Source organism: Notechis scutatus, chromosome 2 (genome assembly GCF_049901735.1).
Source record: "Notechis scutatus isolate UNSWTSFEM ecotype Mainland chromosome 2, rNotScu1.2, whole genome shotgun sequence".
NCBI classification, from domain to species: Eukaryota; Metazoa; Chordata; class Lepidosauria; order Squamata; family Elapidae; genus Notechis; species Notechis scutatus.
In genome coordinates this window covers 171,031,495-171,052,210 of record NC_142010.1, presented here as the reverse complement: position 1 = coordinate 171,052,210, position 20,716 = coordinate 171,031,495, and the positions used below count along the sequence as shown (strand labels likewise).

At 39.3% G+C, this 20,716-nt stretch overlaps 1 protein-coding gene across 1 annotated transcript in view; it reads left to right on the top strand.

Annotated features, from left to right (window-relative positions):
* The first annotated feature begins 1,490 nt into the window (after window positions 1-1,490).
* LOC113415497 (nuclear cap-binding protein subunit 1) overlaps window positions 1,491-20,716 on the top strand; it is a 31,930-nt gene continuing 12,704 nt past the window's right edge. Inside the window, exons 1-13 of the mRNA XM_026672925.2 lie at window positions 1,491-1,837; window positions 8,800-8,873; window positions 10,623-10,723; window positions 11,453-11,609; window positions 12,482-12,589; window positions 13,542-13,663; window positions 16,215-16,284; window positions 16,573-16,788; window positions 17,668-17,765; window positions 18,463-18,526; window positions 18,771-18,881; window positions 19,160-19,224; window positions 20,119-20,181. Coding sequence (XP_026528710.1) covers window positions 1,804-1,837; window positions 8,800-8,873; window positions 10,623-10,723; window positions 11,453-11,609; window positions 12,482-12,589; window positions 13,542-13,663; window positions 16,215-16,284; window positions 16,573-16,788; window positions 17,668-17,765; window positions 18,463-18,526; window positions 18,771-18,881; window positions 19,160-19,224; window positions 20,119-20,181 — 1,283 coding nt within the window. The 5' untranslated portion in view covers window positions 1,491-1,803. The remainder of the gene's footprint in view (window positions 1,838-8,799; window positions 8,874-10,622; window positions 10,724-11,452; window positions 11,610-12,481; window positions 12,590-13,541; window positions 13,664-16,214; window positions 16,285-16,572; window positions 16,789-17,667; window positions 17,766-18,462; window positions 18,527-18,770; window positions 18,882-19,159; window positions 19,225-20,118; window positions 20,182-20,716) is intronic.

Below are 20,716 nucleotides of genomic sequence, written 5' to 3'. Positions count from 1 at the left end.
CAAGAAATGAACAGAATTTTGGGTGACCCACAAAACCACCTGCACTGTTAACACAAAAAATTACCTTTGAACTTCTAAAAGAGATATACCATAGCTGTAATAAGGAAGTGACAAAGGTAGCAGAAACAATTAGGGATATGAATCCTGTAAGCTTCCAAAATATATATGGGGAGGGGAAGGGGGAGAAACAAAAAGAACTTGGTGGTTTAGAGACAGATAAAATGTCCAGAAAGTTTTAATTTCTAGGAAGAAGGCAATGGCAAAACACTTCTAAATAACCTTGCTAAGGAAACTGCTGGAATTTGCTTAGGCTGTCTCTAAGAGAATCGGACAAGATTGAACAGAGGAGAGGGGGTGGAATTGCATAGAGCTTGTAAACATGACAAATTTAATGTGTAAGATCCATTCTCAGAAAACTCAAATAGGTGAAAGAAACTGAAGCATACAAATGGAGGAGGAATACGTTAAGGTGGCAGCATTCTTTGGGTTGGCATGGCATGTAATAATCCCAGCATTTGCATCCAATCACTCTTCAAACAAGCATACTCAGGATTACAACCATAAAAGTTCTTCACTTTGACTTAAACCACAATTCCACTCCACTGACATAGTTAAACGACATAAAATATATTCAAAACACGTAAGATCAAAACATTTTATTTTATTCAGAAAGATATATCTAATTATATATATATGGCAGATGAGATTCTGCCGAAACGTTGCTACAACTTTAAAAGCACAACTACAATGACGTGGGAAAATACCCGAACAAAGCTGAATACCATACATGTAAGTACCCGTGATTTTTGGAAAAGTTCAAAAAATTATGAAGTAATGCAACCTGTAATTCAGAATCTCAATCATGCCAACTGTCCCTGTATTTTTAACTACAAAGAAGATATTTAAGACTTACATTCTGTCCTTTCTCGAAATCAAATTTTCACTGTAGGAATGTAAATTGAGTTCATAAAGATCATGAGAAAATTATGATCTTGGAAACGATGGAAAAATTAACTAAACAACCTTACAGAATTTAATTATCACCCCATAAGGAATATCAGATATATTGGAGATTAATTCTGAATTTGTTTCAGTTTGTATATCTGTCCTCACATCCTCTCTTTTAACCACTAATCAGAAACCTACATTATCAGTCGAGTTTTCCCCTAAAGAAGCACAACAACAAAGATGCATAGCATATTTTGGGAGGGGAAGAGGACAGGGGTGTTTTGTTTGTTTGCCTCAAAGGTGCCTTTTCAAACTGCAAGTGGACTTCCTTGTTTTTCCTTGAAGACGTTCTCACCCAAGATGACAAGGGAAACGTCTTCAAGGAAAAAGAAAGAAAGTCCACTTGCAGCTTGAAAAAACACCTTTGGGACAAGCGTGACCCGCATGACCGAGAATCTCCATAGACGTTTGTTTGTTTACGTTTCTCAGGAAGTCTCCCAAGTGGTAGACCGTCCCTTAGCCTTGACCTGACCCGGAACAACTCCGTTCGTATTCTGTCCCATTCCAGAACTCCTCGCTGGTTCCTCCTCCCCCGCCCAGACGCCACCGGAAGAACCTGCCGGCGGGCCGGAAGCAACCAAGGGCGGAGAGAAGCGGAGGTCCGCGTTCAGTGGCTCGCTCGCCCGCTCACTCGCTGTCTTTCTCAGGGCTTGGGGCGGGGGGCAGTTTGCACGGCGACGGCGATTTCCGGCGAACGCTCCCGAGTGTCGGTTGCTGCTCTCATCCTTTCCGCCCCCGCTCCCCGCCTCCAGAGCGCCCTAAGGTCGTCCGCCGAGCCGGAGGAAGGGTCGAGCCATGTCGCGCAGGCGGCACAGGGACGAGAACGATGGTGAGCGGGAGGGAAGGGAAAACGGAGGGCGAAATGTCTGCGAGGCCGAGTCTTTCTCCTTGAGCCCGCGCCGTTGCTGCTCCGGAGCAGGATATCATGGTGGCATCCCCATCGCCCCCGGTCTAAGCCGTTTGAAAGAATCAGAAAGCAGCCGGAGTGGCGGTCGGGCCAGTTGATCTTCTGTGCTTGGATCGGCCAAGTCGGGAGGGGGGGCGGGGGGAAGAAAACACCCCGCTCTGCTCGCTCTCTGAGCTGTGAAGTAGAGATGCCAGCGCTCTTCAGTCGGGAGTTTTCAGTGCGGGCAAGATTTTGCCACGGGCAAAAATCTTGGGTTCTCTTTTAGGCTCCTTATGTGGTTACATTACCAGGTAGTCCTCGACTTAACGACCAGAATAAGAGCCCGAAATTTCTGTTGCTAAAATGAGAGACGTGTTAAGTGAGTTTTGTCCCCATTTTACGACCTTTCAGTGAATCGGGGCGGTTGTTAAGTTAGTAACGCCGTTGTTAAGTGAACCTGACTTCCCAGTTGCCTTTGTAAGGTTGCAAAAGGGAGATCGCATAACCTTGGGACATTTCAGCCGTCATAAATATGAGCCACTTGCCAAGCATCTGGATTTTGATCAGGTGGCCGTGGGGATGCTGCAAAGGTTGTAAGTGTGAAAAACGGTCGTGAGTGCAGTTTTTTTTTTAGTGCTGTTGTAACTTTGAACAATCACTAAAAGAAACTGTTGTAAGTCGAAGACTATCTGTACTGAAGAGAAGGAGGTTATTTTCACCCAGGGTTCTATTTGCATAGAGTTTAAAAAATAGCCAGGTCAAGCCTTTGACAATATTTGTATCCAGGCTAATTCTGTAACATCAAAAACGGAGATGAATGCCAGAATAAATCTAGGTGGCTGCGTCCTGCTCCTGGGATATGGAAGACTTTTCTCAGGAATAGCTTACAGGCCTTCTTTACTTCTGCAATCTGAAACTTCTATCTTATCTCTCAGTTTCAGTTTTCTAGAATGTTTATATGTGCAAATAGATGTCAGTGTTCCAGTGTGTAAGAATCCATTGCAGATTTCCATATGAGATTAGAAACAAAATCAGTTATGGTTAGCCACACAGTCGGAGAGACTGGATTTACCATTTTTGTTGTCTTCCTAAGGACCTGTTTGTTTAATAATATTAAAGGTATCATTGCAGGATAAAAGCTTTTCCATGTAAAACTGCTTTTTTGTAGTTGACTGATAGTGATTTTGTCAATATTGATAGTTTTCAACTGATGCTCCAGATATTTTAAAATCGCATCCAAGGTTCCTATTATTGGTACCAGCTTTCTTTTCTTTTGCCACAATCATTCTACTTCTGTTTGCATGCATCTATCTATCTATCTATATCTATATCTATATCTATATCTATCTATATCTATCTATATCTATCTATATCTATATCTATCTATATCTATCTATATCTATATCTATATCTATATCTATCTATCTATCTATATATACATACATACATACATACATACATATTATATATATATATATATATATATATATATATATATATATATATATATATATATATATATATATATTTCTGAAGTTTTCGCAGGTATTTGTATGTGGATCTTTGGTTATTCGGGTTTTCTCCCATGTAAAATTAGAAGTATCTAGGTGACGTTTGATGAAGTCTCATTCATCATCTTCAGGCTTGTGTCTCGGCTTTGTGCTCCGAGAAGCACAAAGCCAAGACACAAGCCTGAAGATGATGAATGAGACTTCATCAAACGTCGCCAGATACTTCAACGAAACCAAAGATATATATATATGTGTGTGTGTGTGTGTGTGTGTGAAGTTTGCTGGTACTTACATATATGGTATTCAGCTTTGTTCGGTATTTTCCACGTCATTATAGTTGTTCTTTTAAAGTTGTAGCAACGTTTCGGCAGAATCTCATCTGCCATCATCAGGCACCAGACGAACACAACACAGAAGCCTGATGATGGCAGATGAGATTCTGCCGAAATGTTGCTACAACTTTAAAAGCACAACTACAATGACGTGGGAAAATACCCGAACAAAGCTGAATACCATACATGTAAGTACCCGCGAAAAGTTAAGAATATATATATATATAATGGTTGGTCACACAATCAGCCAGATGTTTAGATTGGTTGTTGTTATAACAGACGTTTGAGCCTGAGATTAGTGATGTGAAAAATTTGAACAGGAGAGAAAAATTGCTTAAAAGAAATACATTTTTATTGCACAATCAAGTATAATCAAGTATATATAAATTTCTCTCCCAACTGATATACTCCTTTGGTGGATGTACACATTTATACACCGTTATAACAATAAGTATGTTAGTATCACAGGTCTAACTGTTCACATCTTCAACAGATACTCTTTCTAGGTTTGAGAATCAAAGAAAAGAATAATTACCATTACCATTTGGCATTCAGAGGCCATATTTCATATACTGGGTTTTCCTGGCACTTGGGCCATGGTTTCCCGTACGTTTGATTTTCTGGCATTAGTTACGAAGAACAGAACAGACACTTCCATTTCTGAGCACATTTTATGATTATATATAAATTTAACATTTATTCCCAAGTGAGTAGAGTCATAATTTGTTGCTTACTCTTTTTGCAACAGTATGTTGGTGCTTTGTGCTACCTGTGTTCAGTTGTTAGCATTCCTTTTCACATACAATCAGATTGGAACTGAATTGCAGGACAGGTAACAACATACTATTCCTGCAGTAGTAGTAGTAGACCTAGCTTTTCGTTTAGTTCGGTTCTCTCTGGCATAGCTGATTTTTCAACACGAACTGCGTGAAAGAGTTTGATTTCCCATCCCATTTTATGTTTGAGATCCAATTATTTACAAATTGTCTACTTGCAAATGATTGCAAAAAAGGTTGGCAAAAATCACAAGTTCAGTCAAGTCTTCTCCCACTTAACCAGCCATATAGGCAGTAGATTCTATAAATAGAGCAGACTTTTATATAGTGTAGATACCTTCAGATCATCTCATGGATAAATTAATACTAAGTTCAACTTTATTTGGCCAAAGGTAAAATACCTCCTTTTGTAAGAATGAAATGCATACTATATCATATATCATTCATAGTATATAATGTGGGCATATTACTCATAAATAATGAGCTAACCAAGAAACCTAGCTTCTGACTGTAGAGCCAGACAATAAATTATCACAACTTTTTCAACCTATGGAAATGAAGGGAAAATACCTTCTTTGCTTTCTGAGAAATTTAAGCTACAGTCCTTGTGCCAACAAGCCTTTTCCTCTATTCATTCTGTTCAACCAAGAGACAGAAATATAACTTTATAAATCTGTGCATAAAAGTATTATTTCCCTTTTATATTGGCAGAGAGATTTGTCGACTGAGTGAATGCTTGCTCTGTTTCAGAGATGAGCATTCATTCTATTTAAGAGATTCTTGAGCCTGTTGTTATGATTTTAACAACCAGTTTGATAAATGCTAATCATATGCTCTTTGAAGGAATAGAGGCAACCAATCCCTCTTGGACAAATTTCATTTGCTTGGAGGCAGTGTTGAATATAAGTGAGCTTTCCCAGTGCCCAACCTACTGTAAAGTTTCCTTCTGGAAATATATCCCAAAATGCTTTTTGTTAGCCTTAGTAAAGACAAGATCATTTTCTGGGCTGTGCTGCTCAAGATTTCTGCAAATATAGAGCACTTATAGTCAGTAATTCCTTATTTATTCAAAATTATATATGGCTGTAAGAAAGCTATTGTGTTTCTCTTATTCTTTTAAAATCATAAATGTTCTATAACAACATATTAAACTATTAATATTAGAGCCAATTTAGTATAGTTGTTAAGGCATCAGGTTAGAAACTGGAAGACTATGAATTGTACAGTACAGATAATCCACAAGTTACAACAGGTCACTCAGCAACTGTTTGAAGTTACGACCTAGCCCCCCCCCAGGTCTCCAAAGCCTTTGGGCCTGTGGAGATTCACCTTGCGATGATCTAGTGAGCCATCGGTTCCTTTGCCTGCTTCTGGGCATTTGCAGAAAACAGGCCTAAAGTACTGAGAGATCACACGAGATCAGTGGTGTGAAATATCGCACTAGAGATCACGTGTGATCTTGCACTACAGTAATTTAGACCTTGGTTCTTTGCAAACTGAGGCCTATACCAGATCTGGCTGAAGAGCGCATGCAAGCCAACAAGGGGCAGTGAAATTGCCTTTGCTCCAAGCGTCCCATTGGCTTGTAAACGCCTTTCGCTGTATTCCAGTCTTGGCACGAAGAGCATTACAAGCCAATGGGAGACTTGAAGCAAGCCGATTTTGCTATCCCAAAATCTCATTGGCTTGGAAGCACTCTTCATGCCGAGACTGCAAGCCGGCAAAGAAACCGCGGGAGAGGGACTGGAAAGAAGACAGATCTTCACAAGGTAAGTGACCTGGCATGGCACGATGGAGGGGAGAGCAATTGTGGGGACCCCAGGGGTGGGAGCATGAGGTATCCCAGTGGGTCAGGGGAGGCCTTGGGTGGTCTGAAACAGGTGACCTGTTCCATCCTTAGATCCCCACTCTAAGATACCTCATGTGCACTTAACAACTCACGCATTTGATTAGTGAATGCATGAGTGAAATCGGGGAGTGATTGTGGTCAAGTTACACAATTCACTCCTACAAGTCCTCGAGTTATGAATGTAATTGGCAGGCTCCATTACATTCCTAACTCGAGGACTACCTGTAGTCCTGCCTTAGGTGTAAAGCCAGCTGGGTGAGCTTGGGACAATCACTTTCTGCCCTAAGAAGGAAGCGATGGCAAACCGTTCTGAACAAAAAAAAATCTTGCCAAGAAAATTGCAGGGATTAGTCTAGGCCAGGGGTGTCAAATTCAATTTCATTGAGAGCCACATCAGGGTTGTGTTTGACCTTGGGGGAGCCAGGGTAGGCGTGGCCAGCTCGACGTAACTTGTGTTTGGGGCACCTATGGCGAGCCTAGCGCTCTGCCAGCAAAAATGGGCTCCCGAACTCTGTTTTCGGCTGCAGCGACCTCCTTGAACCCTCATGCCAGTGAAAACGGAGCTCCATTTTTGTTGGTAGAGGCACCACGGGCCAGTCCTTTGTTTCCAGAGTGGCCCACGGGCCAGATCTAAACACATTCCGGCCTACGAGCTTGAGTTTGACACCCCTGGTGTAGGCAATCTCTGATACACGATTGGATGAAAGAAAAAACAATTGGCACTGTTAGACTATAAATGAAAGGTGGATATAATCCATGTGACCCACATGGGCTTCCACAGATGTTACACATACAGCGTGGAAGACTAAGGGATCTTGGCAGCTAATGTTTTCATTTCCAAGTGGCTAGATTGATTAAACTTTTACATGCCCTACTTAGCTACTGGACCTTGAAAAGTCATGTGAAGGTTTGCATATTCCCTGATGCTTTCATGTAAACAGAGAACTTTAAAATGTGTTACATAGGTTTAGATATTCCTCCATTTTCATCGTAGCTTGATTGGGTTTGGGCTCCTTTTCTACTAGCATTAAACCAAATGATAAGTAGATGTGAATGGTTCCTTAGTTTGTATTTGCTCGCTTAATTCCCCCCCCCCTCCAATTTCCCCTCTCCGGAATCCCCTTTTTCTTTGGAGTATATTAGTTTATCGGATTGGCACAAAATTTGTTGCCTTTTTCTTCGGTTTTACATTTTAAATTTTTTAGCTTGACATGGGGGTCCTTTGGGGCTTTTGGGAATCATTTCCTGTGAATTACTCCTTTTGTAAAATTTGGCTTCTTTGTTTCCCCATTCTGGCATATGATTCCCTCTTCAAAAATACAGAATACATAGAATTAGAAAGGGACAACATGGTGGGCACTTTTCTACCTTCTGCTACTGTATTTTACATAATAATAATATGACTTGTACTTTCATTTGTTCAATATTTCTTACCTCTTCAGTTGATGTGATGACCCAGGGTGGGATACAAAATAAACACAGTCATAAAAAACAGGTGAAGCCCCCTTTATTCCTTCACTTTGCTTCCAAGCTCCAAATATCCTTGACTGGAGACAAAAAAAAAATCCCACACGAACAGTTACAAGAAGGAGGAAATGCTGTTTAAACTAAAAATGCCATTGAAATTATAAAGGGTAAAAAACAACACAAACCAGGCAAGATAAGGGCTGGAAAACGTCCACGGATATTGGAACACACACTGGGAAGGACACCAAACTCAGAGATTAACAATAAACTAGAGATATTTCCACGCTTTGTTTCCAGCACTCGCCCGTCCTCTTATTTGGTTGTCACAGCTGCAGCCCATGAAGAGGATCAAGGCCCTCTCCTCCTGAGGAGACCATGTCTCTCCCTTATCCTCTCCTCCCTGCGTGCCCTAAGATGGAGAGGGGATGGGCCTGGGTCCTCCTCTGACTGCCCAGCGGGCCTCTGACCTTCCCCAGCCTCCACAACCTCCAGAGCCACACTTCCACTCCCTGTCAGCTGTTCCTCCTCTCCCTCAGAGTCAGTCCCCACCAGGGGCATGACAGCCGAAAGGATTCTGGTGCATATAGGCCAGTTAAAAAAAAATAAAGGAACAAGTGGTTCTTGTTTTCAGCTAGCGTAAAAAAAAGATAAAAAAGTTGGAAGAGGAGGAAAAAACAGATTTCTGTTATTAACAAATTATTCTAGTCAGATTCCAAATATAATTTAAAAGGACAAAACTGGAACTGAACTGTGAATTTTTAAAAAAATCTTTTTTTCTAGGTAAACAATGGGATCGTTGCAATGTACCGTCATATAATATGTCATTTTACTGAAATAAATTGTGGAAACATGTATAAATGCAGCCTGTTTGAATCTTACTACTGTACTATAATTGAGACAGCCTCTCACACCTTATGGCACCTCATTTTTGCTCGTGAAACAGTGTTTCTATTTTGTCTCACTGAAATAGATCAACCATACAAGAAAAGGAAAGTATCTATTGCAGAACGATTGGAATCTCTAATATGCAAAGTGGGAGAAAAGGTATGAAAGACTAGCACCTTCATATTTTTGTGGGTTTTTTGTGTGAACTAATACAAATATTGAACTTTTGGATGGATGGATGGTTAATGTTCTGTTTTAGCAGTCAATTCGACTCTACTTGATTTTTCAGTTTTCTAATCAATAGTAAGAAAACATTACAGTGATACCTCAATACTCGACATTAATTGGTTCCAGGAGGCGCAATGAGTACCAAACAAATTGTTCCCATAAGGAATATTGTAGTGAATCACAAGGCAGCCGACACCGATAAGTTCTAGCTTGTAATAAGTTCTAGCTTGTGATAAGTTCTAGCTTGTGCGTTGAATACCAAACAAACAAAGAGTACCGGGTCAAAATTTTCATATCAAAATGTGTTGAGTACCAAATTTGATGAGTTTCAAAGCAGTTGAGTACCAAAGTATTACTGTATGTGGCTGCTAAGTTGATCAGCTGTTCCTGGTGGACTGATTAGAGTTTTTCAGTATTTTTATACCGGTATTAGAAACTCAATCGTATAGATATTTATTATACTGTGGCCTTGTTGTACTGCAGGCCTATCAATACTCACTATATCTGAATTTCCATTAATAATTCTCTTTATCCATGTAGAATCTCAATAATTATAGTTTTGCTTCAGTAGAGGAAAAAATAGTGACTTAAAATAGCCTATAAAAAGGAAAAGAAACAGAATATAACAAGGAGCATTGTGTCAGAATCATTTTGCTGAACTCATTCCTTAAGTGAATAACGTTAAGCGACAAGACCAAATTAAAAGTGTATAAATGAAATTACAGTTAGGAAATTTCATTTCCACATTTTTGCTACAGAGAGCAATTGCTATTTTTGAAATATGTAAAAATAATGTATAAGGTTACAGTTGTAACCTTATATTCAATTCCACAGCATAGCAGCTATTATTTATTATCACTGTTGTTAAAATCTGTACTAATTATATTAATATTTTTACATTCCCTTGATAAAGGAATTTTATTTTAAAGTACAGAATTTAACAAGCTACACTTGTATCATTTTAAACCATGAATAAGGATAACTTGAGTTCATCAAAATTTGCTGATCAGCTTATCATATACCAACCAAAAGGAATCTTTATTTCTCATCATTCAGAGCCAGCAGCTCCGCAGGGCGGCCTTCAGAAATATTAAAAATGAAGCCATTTTCTATAAGAACAGAGGGGACCTACAATAACTTTTTGGGTCTGCCCAGCCTCAGGGCACCCATTTCTTCTTAACCATCTTTCCTAGCATTGGAACTAGGAAAGAAATGCACACATTTGTCTATATGAGGCATGAGCAAATTTGTATTTATTCACTGGTCAAATGGCATATTCACTAAGGATAATATATCAAGTTGAAGGGATATGCTTCCTTTCTTTAACTCCCTCCTTGAAGGAAGCTTTTTCCAACTGAGGCAATAGCTTCACAAACTTAAGGTGTGATGGGATGATCCCCAGGGGTCATGCAGACCCACTTCATAAGTTCAGAGCCTTTCCAAGTTTAAATTTTAATGAGATTCTACTTCATTTTTTAACAAGAAGCATCCCAACAACTTGATGTGTTCCTTTTACTAAGAAAACCTTCTTCTCTTTATATGTGGGAGAAGGAGAATTCCAAAACCTTCTGGTGACATGGCAGAATCAATGCCATACTCACTGCAATCCATGGAGGGAAAAGAAATCTTGATACAATACGCTTGATAGTGATTTTTTAAAAATATTTTATTCCCTTTCAGAGTCTTTTCTCTTTGGAAAGCAGAATAGAAGGCTTGGCTGGAGTTTTGGAGGCAGATCTACCAAACTACAAAAGCAAAATACTGAAACTCCTTTGCACAGTGTATGTATGCAAACGATTTGTGGATCTAGGTGATAATACACTACTTACAGCAAAGGTTTTTAAATAACTGTTTTTGAAAACGGTCACTTTTACCAAAGCATTTTATTGTATATATCGTCTGCCTGCATATTTTATCCTGTTTAAAGAATTTTTGAAACTTGGAAGCAATTATGGGATAATTAGGAAGGAGAGCAGAGAGGAGCAACGGTGTCAGAATGGTTCCCTACTGCTGATCATTCAGGCTCAGTAACAGCAATACAATTCTCTTAATTGTTTTCTACAGCAGTACATTGATTTGCAGTGCAAGCTTACTCTGGAATTTTCATGAACGTTTAAAGAAAGGATTACGTTTTTGTCTGATTTTTTGCTCATTACATCTTCTCCTTTCAACTAATGACCTCCTTTGCAAGGAACACATGGCCTTCTCAATCTGAAACTAAATTAAATTTGGGATTGGGAGACAACATCAACACAATGGAGGACTATGCATAATTACGGTACATACAATTGAGTTTGATTTTCCAGTTGGAATTGCAGTATTAGCATTGGATGAAAACTGAATTGGCTCTAGCAGTACCTTTATTTTTAATGTATACTGGTTCTTCTCAAAAAGGTATGCATCTCAAATAGCTTGAATTAACTATAAATAGGAGTAATGAGATCACAGCTTTGATCAGTGAAATTGTTTGATACTACTTTCTCTCTCTTTTATGAAAAAAAAAACATCAGTGCACGTCTGTTACCACAGAAGATGACTATTTACACAACTCTTGTTGGCTTGCTGAATGCCAGGAACTACAATTTTGGCGGAGAGTTTGTAGAAGCCATGATACGTCAGCTGAAAGAATGCTTGAAAGCCAACCTGTACAATGAAGCTGTCTATTTAGTAAGTTGTTTTCATACCTTAAGAGACTTTTGCAGGTTATATTTTACATATATCCACAATTGAGACTTGAATTTCACTCCTCACATTCTCAAGTGAATCATTTGCTGTGATGATTGATTAAGACATTAAGAGAATCCTCACATGGCTGGATCTGATTTTATGGTCATTTTTACCATAGCTATTAAGCAAACCACATGCTCATTAAGCAAATTGGGGGGGGTGAACTGAATCCAGATTTCCCAATTAATATTGCTTGTCAGAAACTGGCTGGGAAAGTTACAACTCGTGATCACACGACTGCAAGATGTTGCAGCTGGTTGAAAATGTGAGCTAGTTGTCAAGTGCCCAGTTGCAGTTTTACTGTGACCATATGGATGGTGTGACAGTTGTCAGCCTGAGGATAAGTGGCAAATTGATTTTTCCAAGGCCACTGTAACTTTAAACCATCGGTAAACAATTAGAACCTATACCTATGTTTAGACTGTGGTATGTTTCAGTGGATTTGAAGAGCTCACCATTTTACCTTTTGGACTGTAAAGATAAAAAACGTAATTTTGTGTGATCGTATAATACTGTACACCCATCCAAACTTTTTCACTGTCTTATTTCTACTGACTTTGTCATAGCAGCTCTGTAATGTGAATGGTGCCAGTTTTTGCAATTTCCTGACCTAGACTTCTGGTATTTTGATAATAAACCAGGTTTAAGTGGCCATTCAGTTGGATATTGGTCCTGGGATTCCCATTACCCCAGTAAAAGATGCTGAACCAGATACAGTCTAGGTTTCTTCAGAGATCTTGCCTGGCTTTATGAGATCTCTTGCTTTGGGTAAATACATGATTGAGAAATGGCTGGATGCTCTCTTTCTGCAGGTGCGCTTTCTTTCTGATCTTGTGAATTGTCACGTAATAGCTGCACCCTCAATGGTAGCCATGTTTGAGAATTTTGTTAATGTGACACAGGAGGAGGATGTACCTCAGGTAAACAACAATACATTTGCTTCATAGATAGAGAAATAAATCGCTGAAATGTATTACTGTGATTGTTTGTCTTTTTTGTAAAGTGTCCCAAAGGTGCTTTTTTTTCTTCTTCAAAAGGCAACTTGATTTTTTTTTCCTTGAAGACATTTCACTTCATCCACGAAGCTTCTTCAGTCATAAATGAATTGCTTTTTGGGGGGGGAGGAAGTACCTTTAGGGCCACCATGACCTGGATAACTGAGAATCTCCACAGACATTTTTTGTAATGTGTTTGTACACGTGGTAAGCCTTCTTCAACTTGTATTGCAACAAAAGCCTAAACAGTAAACTGTAACATTTGGCCATGTGCCCTCTGGTGCCGTTGTCACAGTCTTCTTGGCCTTCAGGGGGAACATAAGTACAACAAAATAAAAATGGTATGTGCCCATGGTCTAGACAGGCAAATGGGGCCCTTACTATTGTATCCTATCTCAAATTGAAGTCTGCAGTTCAAAAGATTTGCAATATAGCTCCTTAAGCGTTTCTAAAATCTAGATTTGTAGAAAACCTTTTAATCATATCTATTGGATTCTGACAGATGTTTGCCTGGATCTGGCTGATTTCATTTACTCTGGAGAGTAAATGTACATTAAATTCAATGAGAAGCAGTATGTGAAATAGCTCCTTGAAAATGCTTATGTAAATATTAAAGCATCAGCATGACATAAGAAACATTGGAGAGGGGTTGTCCTACATTTTTTCATTACTTTGTGCAGATTTTTTCATTACTTTGTGTACCTTTATGTAGGATGCTTTAGAATTCTCAAAAGCAACCATTCATGTGCAGACAACTTGTAAACATATGAATCTGGGCCCTTGAAGCTTTGCACCTGAGTCATCATATCATAGAATTAGAGTTGTGGAATCATAAATAGTGCTTCTGATTGTGTTTTGTCTGTATTTTTTCAAACAGGTGCGATGTGACTGGTACGTGTATGCGTTTCTGTCATCCTTACCTTGGGTGGGGAAGGAGCTCTATGAGAAAAAGGACACTGAAATGGAACACATCTTGTCCAATGTTGAAACCTATCTGAAGTAAGAAAATGAGAGAAAATGTAACTTTGCATCATTATGCCTTAATACAGCACAAACACAGAACTTGTAGACTTCATAAATTTGCAGGAAATGCTATTTCTTTGTTGAATCTAGAGGTAATAAATAACCTCAGGCCAAGTTTTGTTCCTTTTTCAAACAAAGACACATTAAAAATGGTTCTGCATTCTTAGTATAGAGAAAGATGCTCAAGAAAAATAATGATAAAATCCCCAAATTTGTGAAAAACACGTGCTCTCTGCAGAAAACATAATTGTTTTCCATTGACCCTGAAGGCGGAACTCAAACCAATGTGTGGGAATTCCTGGAAAGCAGTAGGCAAGTGTTGCCTTTTAAAAGGGGATCTGAAGTGATCACAGGGCTGACATGAGAATTTTTGTAAGTCTTGGGCTCTGTTATTCTACAAGCATCTTTCTACAGGTGAAACTCGAAAAATTAGAATATCGTGCAAAAGTTCATTTATTTCAGTAATGCAACTTAAAAGGTGAACCTAATATATGAGATAGACTCATTACATGCAAAGCAAGAGAGTTCAAGCTGTGATGTGTCATAATTGGGGATGATTATGGCTTACAGCTCATGAAAACCCCAAATCCACAATCTCAGAAAATTAGAATATTGTGAAAAGGTTCAATATTCTAGGCTCAAAGTGTCCCACTCTAATCAGCTAATTAAGCCATAACACCTGCAAAGGGTTCCTGAGTCTTTAAATGGTCTCTCAGACTGGTTCAGTAGGAATCACAATCATGGGAAAGACTGCTGACTTGACAGTTGTGCAGAAAACTATCATTGACACCCTCCATAAGGAGGGAAAGCCTCAAAAGAAGTTGGATGTTCCCAAAGTGCTGTATCAAAGCACATTAATAGAAAGTTATGTGGAAGGGAAAAGTGTGGAAGAAAAAGGTGGACAAGCAGCAGGGATGACCGCAGCCTGGAGAGGATTGTCAGGAAAAGGCCATTCAAAAGTGTTGGGGACTTTCACAAGGAGTGGACTGAGGCTGGAGTCAGTGCATCAAGAGCCACCACACACAGACGGATCCTGGACATGGGCTTCAAATGTCATATTCCTCTTGTCAAGCCACTCCTGAACAACAAACAACGTCAGAAGCGTCTTACCTGGGCTAAAGAAAAACAGAACTGGTCTGTTGCTCAGTGGTCCAAAGTCCTCTTTTCTGATGAGAGCAACTTTTGCATCTCATTTGGAAACCAACGACCCAGAGTCTGGAGGAAGAATGGAGAGGCACACACTGCAAGATGCTTGAAGTCCAATGTGAAGTTTCCACGATCTGTGTTGATTTGGGGAGCCATGTCATCTGCTGATGTTGGTCCACTGTGCTTCATTAAGTCCAGGGTCAACGCAGCCATCTACCAGGAGATTTTGGAGCACTTCATGCTTCCTTCCGCAGCGAGCTTTATGGGGATGCTGACTTCATTTTCCAGCAGGACTTGGCACCTGCCCACACTGCCAAAAGCACCAAAACCTGATTCAATGACCGTGGGATTACTGTGCTTGATTGGCCAGCAAACTCGCCTGACCTGTACCCCATAGAAAATCTATGGGGCATTGCCAAGAGAAAGATGAGAGACATGAAACCGAACAATGCAGAAGAGCTGAAGGCTGCTATTGAAGCATCCTGGTCTTCCATAACACCTCAGCAGTGCCAAAGGCTGATAGCTTCCATGCCACGCCACATTGAGGCAGTAATTGCTGCAAAAGGAGTCCAAACCAAGTACTGAGTACATGTGCATGCTTATACTTTTCAGAGGTCCGATATTGTTCTCTGTACAATCCTTGTTTTATTGATTGCATGTAATATTCTAATTTTCTAAGATTGTGGATTTGGGGTTTTCATGAGCTGTAAGCCATAATCATCACAATTATGACAAATCACAGCTTGAACTATCTTGCTTTGCATGTAATGAGTCTATCTCATATATTAGTTTCACCTTTTAAGTTGCATTACTGAAATAAATGAACTTTTGCATGATATTCTGATTTTTCGAGTTTCACCTGTACATGGTAGTTAAACCAACTCTCCCCAAAACCTACATTAGTTAGGAACCAGGTCATTGAAAATGCATACAGATTGCCTTTGACATATGATTGATTACAACTGTTCAGAGTTATGATGGGCCTCTCTGGGGGAACGACCCAGTTCCAAAGTTCTGATCCCGACCCCCATGGTCATTATGTTGGGCATCCGGCAACTGGTTCGCATTTATGACCATTTGCAGTGTTCCATACTCATATGATCATAATTTTGCTGAAAACTAGCATCTACTTTTAATGTCCACCACAAAAGAGGTCATAATATCGGATCAGTCACTCAACTGTCACAACTTAGGACCATGATGGGTATGCTGCATTACTGGTATCGGCCAAAGTGTTTCTATGCACACTTTTACAGCCAGATGCTTTTCCCAATGCCTCCTGTCAATTGAGTCATACTTTGTTTCTTTCAGCGTCTTTCTGAGTTGAAGTGCAAACCAATTATCAGTAGTCCTTACAATGATTATGTTCTTTTTATGGCAGACGGCGTCAGAAGACTCATGTGCCTATGCTACAAGTTTGGTCCGCTGATAAACCACATCCACAAGAAGAGGTGAATATGATCAGGGTTTTGAATTCTTGTCCTGATATCCATCTGAAGAAATGTTAGGGCAGATGCGTAATTCCAGTTTTGGCTGCATGAAGTTGATGCTGTTCTAATGAGAAAGTCTTCCCAATGGCTTTCCTCCCTGGCTTTTCTTTCTTCTGAATTTCCCTCCTGAAATGGTTCCTAAGAAAATTGGGTAGGGGGATTTCCTATAACATGGAAATCAGTCTGGCTTTGGGAATATCCCTTCACTCCAAATATGAAAATGTCTGATGGATGTCTGTTGCCTTCCAGTACTTAGATTGCCTTTGGGCTCAGATTCAGAAAATGAAGAAGGACCACTGGCAAGAAAGGCACATCCCGAGGCCATACCTGGCGTTCGACAGCGTCCTTTGTGAAGCTCTGCAGCACAACCTGCCTCCTTTTACAGCCCCACCCCACGCAGCAGATTCCGTTTATCCAATGCCAAGAGTCACCTTCCGGATGTTTGACTACACTGATGATCCTGAAGTAAGTCAGTATTGTGGGGCAGCATCCTTGTAGTGCATTGTCTGTTGGGAATTGAAATGTTTTTGTCTTTGGTGGGTTCCACATAATATGTCCCTTTGCCTTCTGACCTTTCGGTTTGGGTCGTTACTTGGCCTGAAAATAGCTGAGAATTTGCCTCACATTCTTTATCAGGGTTGATGTAGTTTAGGGTTTGCTTTGTCTGTCTAATAGTTCCATCTGCCCTATGCACCACTGCTTTTGGGGGCTCTACTTTTTTTTTTAAGCAGGAAAAGGCTATTTCTAAATGAAAATACTAAGTGTCCTTGTGCTTATAGAAGTAGTTTCCAGCTCATTGGCTTTTCTATCAAATAATTTTATTGCATTTTTAAAAAGCCTATACATTAAAAACAACATATGCTAACAATCAAAAGAAACCAAAAGGAGTAAAAGGAGAATAGGGATAGAAGTGTGAAAAAATATAAAGAAAAAAAGACACAAATATATACAAAGAATGATTTCTGACTTCTTCCAAGGTTATAGAGAACACTTACTTTCAACTTTTACTTTAAGACTATAATAAAATGTCCATTTCCCCTCAAAAGAAAAGGGGAAATAAAATATGTCTTCCCCTTTTTAAATGTTAACAATTATTAAATTTATATGTCAAATTTTGTTTTTTCTGCATCCCCTGCAAAAAATCCAACAGATTTTCCATTACAGATGAATTTCTTCCATGATTTTTCTCTCATGAGAAAAATTCCCTCCCCTCCTTTCCTCTTTATTAAAACTATTGGGAGAATGTTATAATACCAATATGTGATCACACATCATGCCTTTTGGGATGAAGATGGGTTTTTGGGCTGTGCCAATAAATTAACCTCTGTTTGTTTTTTTTGTCAGGGTCCAGTTATGCCTGGGAGTCACTCTGTTGAAAGATTTGTGATCGAAGAAAACCTCCACTGCATCATCAGATCATTTTGGAAAGAGAGAAAGACATGGTAGGGCTCTTTGCTTCCATGTATATTTAATTCAGCCTCCCCCGTTGGATGCCCTTCTTGGGTAAATGATTGTCAACATTTTCAATCAGATTGGATACAGTGGCAAAAATGTTATATAATTCAAAACATTTTGCAGTAAGTATTTTTTCACAAATCAGTTACATTTTTTCCCCCAAGCAGAGTTGTTGGGAGGAAGTCTGCATTCAAAATTGGCTGTGTTGCACTGTTGTCAGGAAGGGAGGGAGAGAGAAAGAAAGAGAGAGAAGGAAATTAAATGGGTCCAATTGACTTGCCATTAGCTGTTACATATACAATTTGAGTATTTTTGGCCTAGAAAAGTGATATTGAATCTGTTTTCCCTACATTGAGAAGTGTTCTTTAAAACTTTGTGTGTTAAATTAATGCTTTAAAATGCAGATTTACATCATGTTTGTTAACTGTAGCAATTTTGAAGGAGCTCCTTCCCTGGTTATTTAGGGCATCTGGAACTGTCATATCTATATCAATCTATCAAAAGTGGTCTGACACTGCACAGTGACAGAACCTTTGGCAACTATTTCTAAGATTTGTTTCCTGCAAGGAAAGAGGTTTTTTTGTAGGAATGGGTCCCGGCACATATCACAGTAAATTACGTTTTTGCTGCCTGATTCCTGCTTGCCTGTTTAATTCTAAACTATACGCCTATCTTTTTCTGTAGTGCTGCCCAATTAACAAGCTATCCAGGAAACAACAAGATCCCTCTGAATTACCATATTGTTGAGGTAAACACTATATTTATCAGGTCACTTTTTCTTATTTAGTGCCAATTATCTTCCTCTCTGCTAATAGTTCCTCATTTCAGAATGGAGCTTGAAATGACCGATTTTGAGTTCAAACCATTTCCGGTTCAGCTAGAAAGGCCATTGTGGGATTGGAGTGGGGCATTTTAACATTGACAATTAAACATTCTGTGCACTTTTATTGTTGTAAGTGTGCTTCATCATATTGCTTTCATATTTTCCCCAGGTAATTTTTGCTGAGTTGTTTCAGCTTCCTGTTCCACCTCACACGGAAATCATGTACACAACGCTTTTTATTGAACTCTGTAAACTTCAGCCTGGATCTTTACCTCAAGTTGTATCCTTTTCCCCCAAAGGTCTCTTGTAACAGTTAATACCTTTTGATAACAAAAGGAAGGGTATGTTTTTCCAACCATATTGCAATTAAACATTATAATATAAACAATTTAAACCATGGGTGTCAAACTCGATCAGGTCATGTGACATATCGTGATGTATCATGATGTTTTTTTTGCCTTTGTGGAGCTGGGGTGTGTGTGGCCTGTGCGTGACACATCCGGCCCATGGGCCACCAGTTTGACAGGCCTGATTTAAACCTTAATTGAAAAATGACAGCTTGCACAAGCTACAGAAATGCTGTACATGCGCTTAGATACAATGAATACTATCTGCATAGATCGGTGAGTAAGGACATTCTCGTCTAAATTTTCTGAAGATTAGTGTCTTGGGTTTCCTGTAACACAACAAAATCCATGATAGCTATAAAATGCCCCTGCTTTTACAGGCTTTCGTATTTTAGGTCACTCCTCTCATTGAATTAGTATTGCAATAATTGATTTCTTCTACTGATTTCTTCTGTGATTTCTTCTGTGTTCTTCTGAAACTTTCTTATATGGCCCAAAGATCTTTTTCAAAAGACAACTGGACTTTGTTTTTCCTGGAAGATGTTTCACTTCTCATCCAAGAACCTTCTTCAATTCTGATTTATAGCATTCATAAATCAATCAGTTAGCCCTCACTGCAAAGTTAGATTGCTAATAAAAATATTACAATGTGGAAGAGAACTACCCAATTATTATTGGATATAAGGTTAATTATTTGAAAATGATTCAAAAAAGGTATTTTAGAACAGTGGCCCCCAACCTTTTGGGCACCAGGGGACCAGTTCGGTGGAGAGAGATTTTTCTGTGGACCAGAGGGGGCGTGGTTTCATGTGCTGCCTGCATCCTGCAGATGGGGCTTCACTCATTTGCACGGCCCAGTTTCTGACATTTCATGGCCCAGTGCTGGTCCACTGACTAAGGGTTGGGGACCCTGTTTTAGAATATGCTGGAACTGCAGCACTATCAAGTCATTTGCAAAGCATGCAGATGCCTCTGAGATAACTCTTCAAAAGATTGTGTTACTATAAATGATTGGAAATGTTCTATCCTTTGGTTTTTAAGAATTTGCATCTACTCAGACTTGTCCACCACTTATTTTATACATTTAATATAATGTCAATAATAGCTCTGCAAAATGAAAAGGTTTTGATGTAAGACATTTACATTTATTTATTTTTTTCTCCCATCAAGGTTTATTAATTGGTTTTCCCACCATCTTAGTAATTTTGAGTTCCGTTGGAGCTGGGAAGATTGGTAAGTGTTTGATTCCATATATGTGTTTATGCACATTTTCATGTCTGGCAGCTATTTGGGTTATGTTTGTTAGGACTGTGCTGTGCTTCAGATTCCAACACAAAATGTGTTTTTAAATGTTCTGCAGTGCCTATGTAGCAGCATTTGATAGGTCTCTAAAGCACTTGTACCATACTTAGACCAGTTGCTGATTTTCTCCCTTGTGATAATGAATGTTACATCACAACTCACACTAAAACTTCATTAATTCCTGGATGAAAGAATGAACTTGGCTTGCATTATTAAAAAAAAATAGGTGGCCGTGCTGGATGGTATGGACTTAGCTGTGCTAACCTCATTGCTGTGCAACATCAGGTTGGGCTCTGGAATTGAGCCTTTCTTTGATCCATAGGGATATTATGTCATTCCTCAGAAAACCTCTCTGACATCAGGAAGCCATGAGGTGTTTTTTTTTTCCTGAGCGCTATTTAGTAAGATAGACCACATCTTGCTATCTAATTCTGCTGCTCAGATTTCTCTTTGAGCTTCCAGAAAT